Here is a 16071-nt window from a genome sequence, read left to right as displayed (position 1 = left end):
GATTGATTGATTGAAACTTGTATTAGTAGATTGCACAGTACAGTACATATTCCGTACAATTGACCACTAAATGGTAACACCCGAATAAGTCTTTCAACTTGTTTAAGTCGGGGTCCACGTTAATCAATTATTTCATTAGTAGTCTTGTTGTTATTGTTGTTGTTGTTGTTGAAGGCAAAGTGAACATTGTGATGCGTCTGTGACATTAATATGATCAAAATATGTAAATATTACATGTTATTATGAATGTTACTAGATACTACACTTTTACTGATAGTGTGTGTATGTACAACTTTGATGGAGGTGTTTGGATGTTTTTTTAGAGCACTTTATAGGCGGAGTAGAGCAACTTCCATTGGCTCCATTGTTAGCTGACTCTTGCTAGTGTTTAACATGTAGGTTATCCTCATTATATTCAGGCTCAAAAAAGAGAAGTTTCTGGGTCATCGTTTGTCCGAAAGTAGTCTTGGTTGTCTCTCATCAAGTCTGCCATGATTGATTGATTGAAACTTGTATTAGTAGATTGCACAGCACAGTACATATTTCGTACAATTGACCACTAAATGGCAACACCCGAATAAGTTTTTCAACTTGTTTAAGTCGGGGTCCACGTTAATCAATTCATTCATTAGTAGTCTTGTTGTTGTTGTTGAAGGGAAAGTGAACATTGTGATGCGTCTGTGACATTAACATGCTTACAAATATGTAAATATTACATGTTATTATGAATGTTACTAGATACTACACCTTTACTGACTGTGTATGTACAACTTTGATGGAGGTGTTTGGATGTTTTTTTTAGAGCACTTTATAGGCGGAGTCGAGCAACTTCCATTGGCTCCATTGTTAGCTGACTCTTGCTAGTGTTTAACATGTAGGTTATCCTCATTATGTTCAGGCTCAAAAAAGAGAAGTTTCTGGGTCATCGTTTGTCCGAAAGTAGTCTTGGTTGTCTCTCATCAAGTCTGCCATGATTGATTGATTGAAACTTGTATTAGTAGATTGCACAGTACAGTACATATTTCGTACAACTGACCACTAAATGGCAACACCCGAATAAGTTTTTCAACTTGTTTAAGTCGGGGTCCACGTTAATCAATTCATTCATTAGTAGTCTTGTTGTTGTTGTTGAAGGGAAAGTGAACGTTGTGATGCGTCTGTGACATTAACATGCTTACAAATATGTAAATATTACATGTTATTATGAATGTTACTAGATAATACACCTTTACTGACAGTGTGTATGTACAACTTTGATGGAGGTGTTTGGATGTTTTTTTAGAGCACTTTATAGGCGGAGTAGAGCAACTTCCATTGGCTCCATTGTTAGCTGACTCTTGCTAGTGTTTAACATGTAGGTCATCCTTATTATGTTCAGGCTCAAAAAAGAGAAGTTTCTGGGTCATCGTTTGTCCGAAAGTAGTCTTGGTTGTCTCTCATCAAGACTGCCATGATTGATTGATTGAAACTTTTATTAGTAGATTGCACAGTACAGTACATATTTCATACAATTGACCACTAAATGGCAACACCCGAATAAGTTTTTCAACTTGTTTAAGTCGGGGTCCACGTTAATCAATTCATTTATTAGTAGTCTTGTTGTTGTTGTTGTTGAAGGGAAAGTGAACATTGTGATGCGTCTGTGACATCAACATGCTTACAAATATGTAAATATTACATGTTATTATGAATGTTACTAGATACTACACCTTTACTGACAGTGTGTATGTACAACTTTGATGGAGGTGTTTGGATGTTTTTTTAGAGCACTTTATAGGCGGAGTCGAGCAACTTCCATTGGCTACGTTGTTAGCTGACTCTTGCTAGTGTTTAACATGTAGGTTATCCTCATTATATTCAGGCTCAAAAAAGAGAAGTTTCTGGGTCATCGTTTGTCCGAAAGTAGTCTTGGTTGTCTCTCATCAAGTCTGCCATGATTGATTGATTGAAACTTGTATTAGTAGATTGCACAGCACAGTACATATTTCGTACAATTGACCACTAAATGGCAACACCCGAATAAGTTTTTCAACTTGTTTAAGTCGGGGTCCACGTTAATCAATTCATTCATTAGTAGTCTTGTTGTTGTTGTTGAAGGGAAAGTGAACGTTGTGATGCGTCTGTGACATTAACATGCTTACAAATATGTAAATATTACATGTTATTATGAATGTTACTAGATAATACACCTTTACTGACTGTGTATGTACAACTTTGATGGAGGTGTTTGGATGTTTTTTTTAGAGCACTTTATAGGCGGAGTAGAGCAACTTCCATTGGCTCCATTGTTAGCTGACTCTTGCTAGTGTTTAACATGTAGGTTATCCTCATTATATTCAGGCTCAAAAAAGAGAAGTTTCTGGGTCATCGTTTGTCCGAAAGTAGTCTTGGTTGTCTCTCATCAAGTCTGCCATGATTGATTGATTGAAACTTGTATTAGTAGATTGCACAGTACAGTACATATTTCGTACAATTGACCACTAAATGGCAACACCCGAATAAGTTTTTCAACTTGTTTAAGTCGGGGTCCACGTTAATCAATTCATTTATTAGTAGTCTTGTTGTTGTTGTTGTTGAAGGGAAAGTGAACATTGTGATGCGTCTGTGACATTAACATGCTTACAAATATGTAAATATTACATGTTATTATGAATGTTACTAGATACTACACCTTTACTGACAGTGTGTATGTACAACTTTGATGGAGGTGTTTGGATGTTTTTTTTAGAGCACTTTATAGGCGGAGTAGAGCAACTTCCATTGGCTCCATTGTTAGCTGACTCTTGCTAGTGTTTAACATGTAGGTCATCCTCATTATGTTCAGGCTCAAAAAAGAGAAGTTTCTGGGTCATCGTTTGTCCAAAAGTAGTCTTGGTTGTCTCTCATCAAGTCTGCCATGATTGATTGATTGGTTGAAACTTGTATTAGTAAATTGCACAGTACAGTACATATTCCGTACAATTGACCACTAAATGGCAACACCCGAATACGTTTTTCAACTTGTTAAAGTCGGGGTCCACGTTAATCAATTCATTCATTAGTAGTTTGTTGTTGTTGTTATTGAAGGGAAAGTGAACGTTGTGATGCGTCTGTGACATTAATATGATCAAAATATGTAAATATTACATGTTATTATGAATGTTACTAGATACTACATCTATACTGACATTGTGTATATAAAACCTTGATGGAGGTGTTTGGATGTATTTTAGAGCACTTTATAAGCGGAGTAGAGCAACTTCCATTGGCTCCATTGTTAGCTGACTCTTGCTAGTGTTTAACATGTAGGTCATCCTCATTATGTTTAGGCTCAAAAAAGAGAAGTTTCTGGGTCATCGTTTGTCCGAAAGTAGTCTTGGTTGTCTCTCATCAAGTCTGCCATGATTGATTGATTGATTGAAACTTTTATTAGTAGATTGCACAGTACAGTACATATTTCGTACAATTGACCACTAAATGGCAACACCCGAATAAGTCTTTCAACTTGTTTAAGTTGGGATCCACGTTAATCAATTCATTCATTAGAAGTCTTGTTGTTGTTGAAGGGAAAGTGAACGTTGTGAGGCACCTGTGACATTAATATGCTTGAAATGATCCAAATATGTAAATATTACATGTTATTATGAATGTTACTAGATACTACATATATACTTACAGTGTGTATATAAAACCTTGATGGAGGTGTTTGGATGTATTTTAGAGCACTTTTTAGGCGGAGTTGTGCAATTTCCGTTGGCTGCATTGTTAGCTGACTCTTGCTAGTGTTTATTTACTAGGTAGAATGCATTTAAAAAAACATAAGAATGTCTGAATAGAAGTGAGCTATTTGACTATGAAGGAATGAACCACATGACCTGTAATAACCCTGTCACTGCGGCCGCATGCTGTGCAACATAGTGTTAATTTTGACTTTTTCTCTTTTCAATCAAGGGCCAAACAGTCCAAAACTCCACGGTAATCCCCCCACACTTGTTTTTTTGTTTTGGTTGACTTTCCACACACACATTGTCGGCATGCAGTTTGTGCATCCTCGCTCTCAGAATGGAAGCTTCAACTCAAACAGCCCTCTCTGACTATTTTCCTGACGATTCGTTTTTTTTGTTGTTGTTTTTTTTCCCCTCTCCCCGAACTAGCAAATCAGAAAGCTTCGCCGGGAGCTGGACGCGTCTCAGGAGAAGGTCGCGACCCTGACGTCCCAGCTGTCTGCCAACGTGAGTGTGTTTACCCCCGCCATCCAGACATGCGTCATAGCAACATAAACCTTTAAGACTTCCACAAAAGCCCTTTGACAAATCTTTGCATGTGTTGAGCCTTTTTTTTTCACCCCCCTTGTTTGCTTCTGCGTGTGGCGTTTTGTGCGTGGAGATAAGACGCTTTCCTCGCTGGCTTTGTGTAACCATTGGTCTCGGGCGCTCTCCGAGGCCTGCCGGGGAGAGGAGGATAAATGACTAGAGGCTGTCATTCCTGGGCCTCACCATGCGGACGGATCCACGACGTGACTCAGCCGAGCACTTTCCCTTTTCTGTCACTCACGGATCACTAGCAGGCCTGGCCCTAACAAAGCAAATTAACATATTATATGAGAATGTTATGTTATGATTATCTTTAACCGAATCACAGCCGTTCTCAAATTAAAAAAACAGCATTCCCTCTCATGTGATATTGCTTAATTAACATTAATGATGTGCACTTTAACAACTAGGCTTACAACTATACCTAATATATAAAGGGGTGGAAAAGTGACTATTACCTGCAGGGCAAACATTAGCTAACCAGAAGGCAATAACAATGTCAACAAAAAACACCTGCTTAAAAGATCTAATACAAATGTTCCTGAGGAATGTAAGGTGGGAGTACTGTAATTACCTAACGTTACATTATTATTTTCCATAACAATTTAGCCCCCTCCACAATATTAACCCGACGTTAAAACAGAACTAGCTATTTATTGATTAGCAATTGCAGAATCACGTAACATTAGCTTAATGCTAAAAAGCCAGGTTACTATCACATTCTGTAACAGACAAATAATTTCATGTAGGCTAACGTTACCTACCTGCTACCTCTGTCTTTTTCTCGTTTCTCCTCTTCTTTTCTATTTTTTCTTCCCTGGGCACCTGACAGTTTTGGCCGTTTTGACATTTTGTGTTGATTTTTTGATGTGGTGACATCCAAAAAGAGTCATGATATGGGAAGGGGGTGGGGGGGGGGGCGTAATGTTGTAAAATAATATTTCTATTAAATAGGCTTTACTTTTAATTTTAATTAACGTGGGATTATTTTTTGTATTTAGAAATAATAGTACCAACTTTTTTTTTTTTTCTCCAACATTTGTGGCACTGGCGTGGCGCCCCCTGATGGACGGCGCCCTTAGCATTTGCCTATACGGCCTATGCCACGGGCCGGCCCTGATCACTAGAACTATCAAAAATAAACGGAGGAGGGTTATATTATTATATTATATTATATTAAATTACATTAAAAAAATAGCCTAAAATGTGTACATTAAATTTACATTTTATCAAATTCCTACATTAAATCTACATTATAACACATTCCTTCATTAAATCTACATTTTAACACATTCCTACATAAAATTTAGATTTTAACACATTCCTACATTACTGGGGCGGTATAGCTCGGTTGGTAGAGTGGTCATGCCAGCAACTTGAGGGTTCCAGGTTCGATCCCCGCTTCCACCATCCTAGTCGCTCCCGTTGTGTCCTTGGGCAAGACACTTTACCCACCTGCTCCCAGTGGCCACCCACACTGCTTTAAATGTAACTTAGATATTGGCTTTCACTATGTAAAAAGCGCTTCGAGTCACTAGAGAAAAGCGCTATATAAATATTTTTTAAAAAACTATAAATGGAAAAACCGGTTCCACATTTTTTTTATGGCAAAAAAAACTGTCATCTGAGTTGCCAGAAATAAAAAATAAAAAAATCAGTGGTACTGCTTTTCCATTCACCTTAATATGTTGTTAAAAAAAAAAAAGAAGTTTATTTTACTGTAAAATCTGCAGATTTTATAATGTGTGTAAAAAAAAATATGTTTAATAATCCAATGCATAAAACTCACATTTTATTTGTTTTATTTAAAGTTTAAAGTACCAATGATTGTCAGACACACACTAGGTGTGGCGACATCATTCTCTGCATTTAACCCATCACCCTTGATCACCCCCTGGGAGGTGAGGGGAGCAGTGAGCAGCGGCGGTGGCCACGCCCGGGAATCATTTTTGGTGATTTAACCCCCCAATTCCAACCCCTTGATGCTGAGTGCCAAGCAGGGAGGTAATGGCTCCCATTTTTATAGTCTTTGGTATGACTCGGCCGGGGTTTGAACTCGCGACCCACCCACCTCAGCTGTGGCCCTTTAATGAAAACCAGTTGTACACTCCTGTTCTAATCCAACAATACAATTATGTCCAAATATTGTTTTTTTAAATTAAATTAAAATGATTGCTAAATTTTAAAAAGTGTAACTGTGATTAATCCAAATTCAAAAGTGTGATTAGTCCGATTTAAAAATGGACTACTGATAACATTAATCATGAATTAATTTTAGCTGTGCAATCTGTTAAGGGCCAATAAAAAACGAGCTGCGGGTTGAAATTAGCTTGCGGGCCACACTTTGGACACCCCCTGTTCTACGGGCTGGGCTTTAATGAACCATGCATTTGTTTACAGGATGAAAAATGAGACCTAATGATCAAAAACCACATTCATGACAAGGATTAGGACCAAAGTCTCGTTGGTGTGTGTCAGTCTGATGCACGTCCTTGATATTCCCCCACGCTCGGTGTAACACTGACCACTCTACCTCATTCACTCCCCCGCCATCAACTGGCGAGCATCAGACAGGCTGGAGAAACCAGACAGGTGGCTGCACCAAACAAACCTTGTCCCACTTTAAAGGTCACGAGCAAAACGCCACGCGGTCTTGACGGGACGGGGTGTCGGCCATCGCTCAGCATCCGGTTGCCAACGGTAACGCGCAGCATCTGTTGCTATCGGCGTGCTCCGGTTGGTCGACGAGATTTATTTTAGCTTCACGTTGCCCAGAAGCCACTTCCTGTCTTTCTTTGACGTTCCGCTGTCACAGTCGCTCTGACAGGACTGTCATGTCTGGGATGTGACGAGCAGGGTGGCTAGGCGGGGGGGGGGGGGGGGGGGGGGCGCACGCACACACACACACACACACACATATATAGATACACACACAGATGCACATAAATACACACATAGATGCACACATTTAGAAGCACATGAATACACACATATAGATGCACATAAATACACACTTACACATATAGATGCACATGTATATACACATTTCATGCACATAAATACACACACACATAGATGCACGTAAATACACACATTTAGATGCACACAAATACACACTTGCACACATTTAGAAGCACATGAATGCACACATAGATGCATATAAATAGACACATATAGATGCATATAAATACACACATATAGATGCAGATTCTAAATCACTAATCCTCGCCTCCATGGCGAAAAATATAGTAAGTTTCTTACAAGTATCATTATCACTGGAGAACGAGAAATAGCTAAACATGCTTCAGTACACACCGTAGGAGGATACAATAGCTCGCCTGGCGTCACAATGTAAACAAAGGCCATGGGTGGATCTACACCTGACATCCACTGTAATGATACCAAGTACAGGAGCGTATCTGGTCGATCCTACTGTGATTACATCGATATTTTTTTATCGTCACAAAATCGTTTTTCTTTTCAAATTCACATTATATTCACAAAGTCAGGAAACACGTCCCTGGACACATGAGGACTTTGAATATGACCAATGTATGATTCTGTAACTACTTGGTATCGGATCGATACCTAAATGTGTGGTATCCTCCAAAACGAATGTCAAGTATCAAAGAAGAGAAGAATAAGTGATTATTACATTTTAACAGAAGTGTAGATAGAACATGTTAAAACAGAAAACAACCAGTGTGGAGGGGGGCGTGGCCTGCGGACCTGCAGCGAAGCGGGGTGTGCCAGGACCGGCTAAGTGATTAAATATGTGCATCTATATGTGTGAAACTCGTTTCCATATGAGTTGGGAAATTGTGTTAGATGTAAATATAAACGGAATACAATGATTTGCAAATCATTTTCAACCCATATTCAGTTGAATATGCTACAAAGACAACATATTTGATGTTCAAACTGATAAAAAAAAAATTTTTGCAAATCATTAACTTTAGAATTTGATGCCAGCAACACGTGACAAAGAAGTTGGGAAAGGTGGCAATAAATACTGATAAAGTTGAGGAATGCTCATCAAACACTTATTTGGAACATCCCACAGGTGAACAGGCAAATTGGGAACAGGTGGGTGCCATGATTGGGTATAAAAGTAGATTCCATGAAATGCTCAGTCATTCACAAACAAGGATGGGGCGAGGGTCACCACTTTGTCAACAAATGCGTGAGCAAATTGTTGAACAGTTTAAGAAAAACCTTTCTCAAACAGCTATTGCAAGGAATTCAGGGATTTCACCATCTACGCTCCGTAATATCATCAAAGGGTTCAGAGAATCTGGAGAAACCACTGCACGTAAGCAGCTAAGCCCGTGACCTTCCATCCCTCAGGCTGTACTGCATCAACAAAGCGACATCAGTGTGTAAAGGATATCACCACATGGGCTCAGGAACACTTCAGAAACCCACTGTCAGTAACTACAGTTGGTCGCTACATCTGTAAGTGCAAGTTAAAACTCTCCTATGCGAGGCGAAAACCGTTTATCAACAACACCCAGAAACGCCGTCGGCTTCGCTGGGCCTGAGCTCATCTAAGATGGACTGATACAAAGTGGAAAAGTGTTCTGTGGTCTGACGAGTCCACATTTCAAATTGTTTTTGGAAACTGTGGACGTCGTGTCCGCCGGACCAAAGAGGAAAAGAACCATCCGGATTGTTATAGGCGCAAAGTGTAAAAGGCAGCATGTGTGATGGTATGGGGGTGTATTAGTGCCCAAGACATGGGTAACTTACACATCTGTGAAGGCACCATTAATGCTGAAAGGTACATACAGGTTTTGGAGCAACATATGTTGCCATCCAAGCAACGTTACCATGGACGCCCCTGCTTATTTCAGCAAGACAATGCCAAACCACGTGTTACATCAACGTGGCTTCATAGTAAAAGAGTGCGGGTACTAGACTGGCCTGCCTGTAGTCCAGACCTGTCTCCCATTGAAAATGTGTGGCGCATTATGAAGCCTAAAATAGCACAAGGGAGACCCCCGGACTGTTGAACAACTTAAGCTGTACATCAAGCAAGAATGGGAAAGAATTCCACCTGAGAAGCTTCAAAAATGTGTCTCCTCAGTTCCCAAACCTTTATTGAGTGTTGTTAAAAGGAAAGGCCATGTAACACAGTGGTGAACATGCCCTTTCCCAACTACTTTGGCACGTGTTGCAGCCATGAAATTCTAAGTTAATTATTATTTGCAAAAAAAAAATAAAGTTAATGAGTTTGAACATCAAATATGTTGTCTTTGTAGTGCATTCAACTGAATATGGGTTGAAAATGATTTGCAAATCATTGTATTCCGTTTATATTTACATCTAACACAATTTCCCAACTCATATGGAAACGGGGTTTGTATACTAGTACCAGTATACCGTACAACACTAACTACTAATGATCGGTATTGGCCCTGAAATCTCTATATGGCGCCACCTGTTTGATCAAACTACATAATGGCAGCTGCATGTGAGATATAACCACGTTTGCTTCATCTTCATGATCAAATATTGTCTTTTCTCAAAAGTCGCCCTCTCTCTCTTTCTGGCCGTGCAGGCGCACCTGGTGGCCGCCTTCGAGAAGAGCCTGAGCAACATGACGTGTCGCCTGCAGAGCCTCACCATGACCGCCGAGCAGAAGGTGCGTGACCCGAACGGCCGGCACATTAGGTACATGGGAAATGCGAGCCTTCGCCACCGTATTTGGACCTTGGTTGGTCAAAGGGACACATCGGGGTGTATTTAAACCAGGGGTCACCAACCTTTTTGAAAGCAAGAGCTACTTCTTGGGTACTGATTCATGCGAAGGGCTACCAGTTTGATACACACTTCAATAAATTTCCAGAAATAGCCAATTTGCTCAATTTACCTTTAACTCTATGTTATTATTAATAATTAATGATATTTACACTTAATTGAACGGTTTAAAAGAGGAGAAAACACGAAAAAAATGACAATAAAATTTTGAAACAGTTTATCTTCAATTTCGACTCTTTAAAATTCAAAATTCAACCGAAAAAAAGAAGAGAAAAACGAGCTAATTCGAATCTTTTTGAAAAAATAAAAAAAATAATTTATGGAACATCATTAGTAATTTTTCCTGATTAAGATTAATTTTATAATTTTGATGACATGTTTTAAATAGGTTAAAATCCAATGTACACTTTGTTAGAATATATAACAAATTGGACCAAGCTATATTTCTAACAAAGACAAATCATTATTTCTTCTAGATTTTCCAGAACAAAATTTTTAAAAGAAATTCAAAAGACTTTGAAATAAGATTTAAATTTGATTCTACAGATTTTCTAGATTTGCCAGAATATTTTTTTTGAATTTTAATCATAATAAGTTTGAAGAAATATTTCACAAATATTCTTCGTCGAAAAAACAGAAGCTAAAATGAAGAATTAAATTAAAATGTATTTATTATTCTTTACAATAAAAAATTTTTTTTTTACTTGAACATTGATTTAAATTGTCAGGAAAGAAGAGGAAGGAATTTAAAAGGTAAAAAGGTATATATGTTTAAAAATCCTAAAATCATTTTTAAGGTTGTATGTTTTCTCTAAAATTGTCTTTCTGAAAGTTATAAGAAGCAAAGTAAAAAAATGTATGAATTTATTTGAACAAGTGAAGACCAAGTCTTTAAAATATTTTCTTGGATTTTCAAATTCTATTTGAGTTTTGTCTCTCTTAGAATTAAAAATGTCGAGCAAAGCGAGACCAGCTTGCTAGTAAATAAATACAATTAAAAAAATAGAGGCAGCTCACTGGTAAGTGCTGCTATTTGAGCTATTTTTAGAACAGGCCAGCGGGCTACTCATCTGGTCCTTACGGGCTACCTGGTGCCCGCGGGCACCGCGTTGGTGACCCCTGATTTAGACTAAGACTTAGCAGTGTTTCCCACACATTTATTTATTTGTGGCGGCCCGCCACGAAAGAATTACGTCCGCCACAATTAGAATTTTTTTTTTTTTTTTTTTTGTCTGTCCAGCTTCTCAGGCAAATCATATAGTTGATGTAGATGCCCATATCGGCTGTTCAGATTTACTTTACAAAAGAGAAGTGTAGGATACTTCTCTTGTTGCCTTATTTGTATTTGATCACTACTGTTTTCTGTTTATTTGTTACTGACTGTGGCAGGACACCTCTGCCTCTGTTTCACTTTATGTTGCTGGTAAATAATATGGTTGTAGTAGTAGTCTAAAGTTAAATTATTTAGTATGCACTAATTAAAGGGGCAGAGCTTTAAGAGACATTTTAGCTTTTATATTTTATAAGATATATTTTTTGTAAGAACCACAATTAATAAATATATTTCAGTGAATAACTTATTGTTCAAATCTGTATATAAATATGGACATAAAGTGTTGTAATTATATTGTAGGATGGATGGATGGATGGACGTTTAAAACAAAACTGTTATTATTAATTAGTAAGTATACATTTTTGGAGCCTTTTTAGAGAAAATCATATCATTGTAGTAAATTATGCAAATTACTCGATGATGTCATGGTGGCCACGCCCATAGCCACGCCCCCACCGCCACAGGTATCTTGGCTGCTTAGACTTCCTTTTTATTGTCATTCAAATTTGACCTTTACAGTACAGATAAGAACGAAATGTTGTTGCATTAGCTCATAAAAAAGCAATAAGGTGCAGATATAAATAAATAGGTTACTGTACAGATAAATATATTGCACTTTTGCATACGCATCCATTTTTAGTCACTCACCTGTACACACTTACCGTGGAGGAACCCTGAAGAGAACATCGCAGGTACTCCAAAAAAAAAAAAAGAAGTGGCAAAGTTCGACTTTCGGGATGAAACTAAAATGCAAGGTAGCATCATTTTATGCATCTGTCCAACTGCAAAGTAGCAAATACTGTAGGAGCCTGGTCTACTCAAGGTTTGCGCGTGTTAAAAACACGTGCAAAGATGTTCCACTAAAGTTGCGAGCAGAGGATTGCGACTCTTACATGATCAAAACTAGGGTTGCAAAGGGGTGGACATTTTTGTTTCATCTGACATCACATGCACAAAGATAAGACCTTTTAGAGCAGGCCTGGGCAATTATTTCGACTCGGGGGCCAAATTTAGAGAATAAAAATGTGTCTGGGGGCCGGTATATCTATTTTTTAGGAACACTAATACAAAACCTCACAATAAAGTCTGATTGAATGCTAAAAATGCTATGACAGACTTAAAAACGGAATGGAATTTCAAATTTTTCTATTAACGATAAAACCCTGAATTTTGAGAACATATGAACGTCACCCCCCCTCTCAATCGACATATTTTACAATCAAGCCACACCCACGCTGCTTGGTGCCTCGTCTGACCTGCTGTGACGTAGATTACCATAGTAACTAGTAGGGTTGTACGGTATACGGGTATTAGTATAGTACCGCGATACTAATGAATCATATTCGGTACCAGTGTTTCCCATAAACTGCCAAGATACCTGTGGTGGTGGGGGCGTGGCTATGGGCGTGGTCAACATGACATCATTGAGTAATTTGCATAATTTACTACAATGATATGATTTTCTCTAAAAAGGCTCAAAAAATGTATACTTACTAATTAATAATAACAGTTTTGTTTTAAACGTCCATCCATCCATCCATTTTACAATATAATTACAACACTTTATGTACATATTTATATACAGATTTGAACAATAAGTTATTCACTGAAATATATGTATTAATTGTGGTTCTTACAAAAAATATATCTTATAAAAATATAAAAGCTAAAATGTCTCTTAATGCTCTGCCCCTTTAATTAGTGCATACTAAATAATTTAACTTTAGCCTACAACTACAACCATATTATTTACCAGCAACATAAAGTGAAACAGAGGCAGAGGTGTCCTGCCACAGCCAGTAACAAATAAACAGAAAACAGTAGTGGTGGTAGATAGACACAGAGCTTCATCAAACATCTGATCCACTGAACAAAGAGCTCCAAAAATCTTGATCCTACACTTCTCATTTGTAAAGTAAATCTGAACAGCCTATATGGGCATCTACATCAACTATATGATTTGCCTGAGAAGCTGGACAGGACAAAAAAATAAATTTAAAAAATTTTTAAAAATTAAAACATTTTGTGGCGGCCTTAATTCTTTAGTGGCGGGCCGCCACAAATAAATGAATGTGTGGGAAACACTGGGTACCATACCGCCTCTGAAAAGTACCGGTCCGCCGTACCCCAAGATTTTTTGTTAAAACATTTTCTGGTCCACTTTATTTAGAAAAGTACCGAAAAGTATCGATATAATATTGGTATCAGAACAACACTAGTCACTAAAATATCATGCAAAAGCACAGATTCCAACCATAGAAATACTTTGTATAGTTCAAGACTTACGCTCATTAGAAAACATCACTGCACATCATAATGGCAGCTACACTTTCCATCTTAAAGGCCTACTGAAATGACATTTTTTTATTTAAATAGGGATAGCAGATCCATTCTATGTGTCATACTTGATCATTTCGGGATATTGCCATATTTTTGCTGAAAGCATTTAGTAGAGAACATCGAAGATAAAGTTCGCAACTTTTGGTTGCTAATAAAAAAAAAACCTTGCCTGTACCGGAAGTAGCGTGACGTCCCCGGAGGAAGGATTCCTCACATTTCCCCATTGTTTACACCAGCAGCGAGAGAGATTCGGACCGAGAAAGCGACGATTACCCCATTAATTTGAGCCAGAATGAAAGATTCGTGGATGAGGAATGTGAGAGTGAAGGACTAGAGTGCAGTGCAGGACGCATCTTTTTTTGCTCTGACCGTAACTTAGGTACAAGCTGGCTCATTGGATTCCACACTTTCTCCTTTTTCTATTGTGGATCACGGATTTGTATTTTAAACCACCTCGGATACTATATCTTCTTGAAAATGAGAGTCGAGAACGCGAAATGGACATTCACAGTGACTTTTATCTGCACGACAATACATCGGCGAAGCACTTTAGCTACGGAGCTAACGTGATAGCATCGGGCTCAAATGCAGATAGAAACAAAATAAATAAGCCCCTGACTGGAAGGATAGACTGAAGATCAACAATACTATTAAACCATGTACATGTAACTACACGGTTAATAATTCCCAGCTTGGCGAAGCTTAACAATGCTGTTGCTAACGACGCCATTGAAGCTAACTTAGCTACGGGACCTCGACAGAGCTATGATAAAAATATTAACTATCCACCTACGCCAGCCCTCATCTGCTCATCAACACCCGTGCTCACCTGCGTTCGAAGGAAGGACGAAGGACTTCACCCGATCATCCGTGCGGTCGGCGGCTAGCGTCGGCTAGCGCGTCTGCTATCCAAGTCGAAGTCCTCCTGGTTGTGTTGCTGCAGCCAGCCGCTAATACACCGATCCCACCTACAACTTTCTTCTTTGCAGTCTCCATTGTTCATTAAACAAATTGCAAAAGACTCACCAACACAGATGTCCAGAATACTGTGGAATTTTGAGATGAAAACAGAGCTTTTTTGTATTGGATTCAATGGGGTACCAATACTTCCGTTTCAACGATTGACGTCACGCGCATACGTCATCATACATAGACGTTTTCAACCGGAAGTTTAGCGAGAAATTTAAAAAAATATATATATAATTTTTTTTCATAAAGAAATACAATCTTGTGTGCTTACGGACTGTATCCATGCAGACTGTATTGATCTATATTGATATATAATGTATATATTGTGTTTTTTATGTTGATTTTAATAAAAAATAAAAAAAATATTTATTTTATTTTATTTATTTTTTATTTTTTTATTTCTTGTGCAATCGGTCGGCCCGGTGGTTGGGGACCACTGATTTACACGACGTGCCAACTTCACCGCTTTTGGGTTCTGTACACGCTCAAGTGTCCTTCTTTTCCCTCAGGAGTCTGAATTGGTTGAGCTGAGGGAGACCATAGACTCGCTGAAAACCCAGAACAGCGACGCCCAGACGGCCATACAGGTGGCGCTCAACGGCCCGGACCACCAGCACAAAGGTAAGCCCCGGCGTCGTCGCCTGGAGTGATACGGCGACGCTCACGTGGAACGATACCGTCACAGATCTGCGCATCAGACGGCAGCACTCGTCGGAGAGCATGTCGAGCATCAACAGCGCGGCCAGCCACTCCAGCATGGGCAGCCTGGGCAAGGACGGCGAGGACAAGAACAAGAAGAAGAAGAAGAACTGGGTAAGTTCATGTGAAGCTCGTCATGCAGACGAGGCTGACGTCTGGAAGTGAAAGTGTAGACAAGTGCTTCTTGACTCCGGGGGGGCTGGAAGTAGCAAACACTCTTCCTTGCTGGCAAAGTGCTTTTTTAAAAGGCTTTTAATCCCAGGCACGGACTCAAAAGGACGGCCTGAAATCCCCTCACACATACTTATCGCTGGAAAAATGACTGGCGTGTCTTCCTTTGCTTGCTTTTTGAAAAACGCGTCTGCATCCTCTGCAATCTACTGGATGCAGCTTGATGAAGGAATTAATTCACCAGTCATTTGCACAAACAAGTGGAATACGAAGCCGATGACTTCCTTCCTTTCATTGAGTACACTTTAGGGTTGTCATGATACCAATTGTTTATTATTTTGATACTTTTCTAAATAATGGGGACCACAAAAAAATGTCATTATTGGCTTTATTTGAACAAAAAAATCTTAGTACATGAAACATATGTTGATTATTGTAATTTAGTCCTTAAATAAAATAGTGAACATACTAGACAACTTGTCTTTTTGTAGTAAGTAAACAAACAAA

The 16071-nt window shown here is 38.7% G+C and overlaps 1 protein-coding gene across 1 annotated transcript in view; it reads left to right on the top strand.

Moving 5' to 3' along the window:
• The window catches only part of LOC133661299 (neuron navigator 3-like), a 132447-nt gene that overhangs the window by 59843 nt on the left and 56533 nt on the right, over nt 1–16071 (top strand). The window contains exons 13-17 of the mRNA XM_062064430.1: nt 3931–3954; nt 4134–4211; nt 9853–9936; nt 15204–15315; nt 15380–15507. Coding sequence (XP_061920414.1) covers nt 3931–3954; nt 4134–4211; nt 9853–9936; nt 15204–15315; nt 15380–15507 — 426 coding nt within the window. The remainder of the gene's footprint in view (nt 1–3930; nt 3955–4133; nt 4212–9852; nt 9937–15203; nt 15316–15379; nt 15508–16071) is intronic.

The sequence above is a fragment of the Entelurus aequoreus genome, linkage group LG12 (assembly GCF_033978785.1).
Source record: "Entelurus aequoreus isolate RoL-2023_Sb linkage group LG12, RoL_Eaeq_v1.1, whole genome shotgun sequence".
Lineage (NCBI taxonomy): Eukaryota > Metazoa > Chordata > Actinopteri > Syngnathiformes > Syngnathidae > Entelurus > Entelurus aequoreus.
This window is presented reverse-complemented; position numbering and strand designations above follow the sequence as displayed.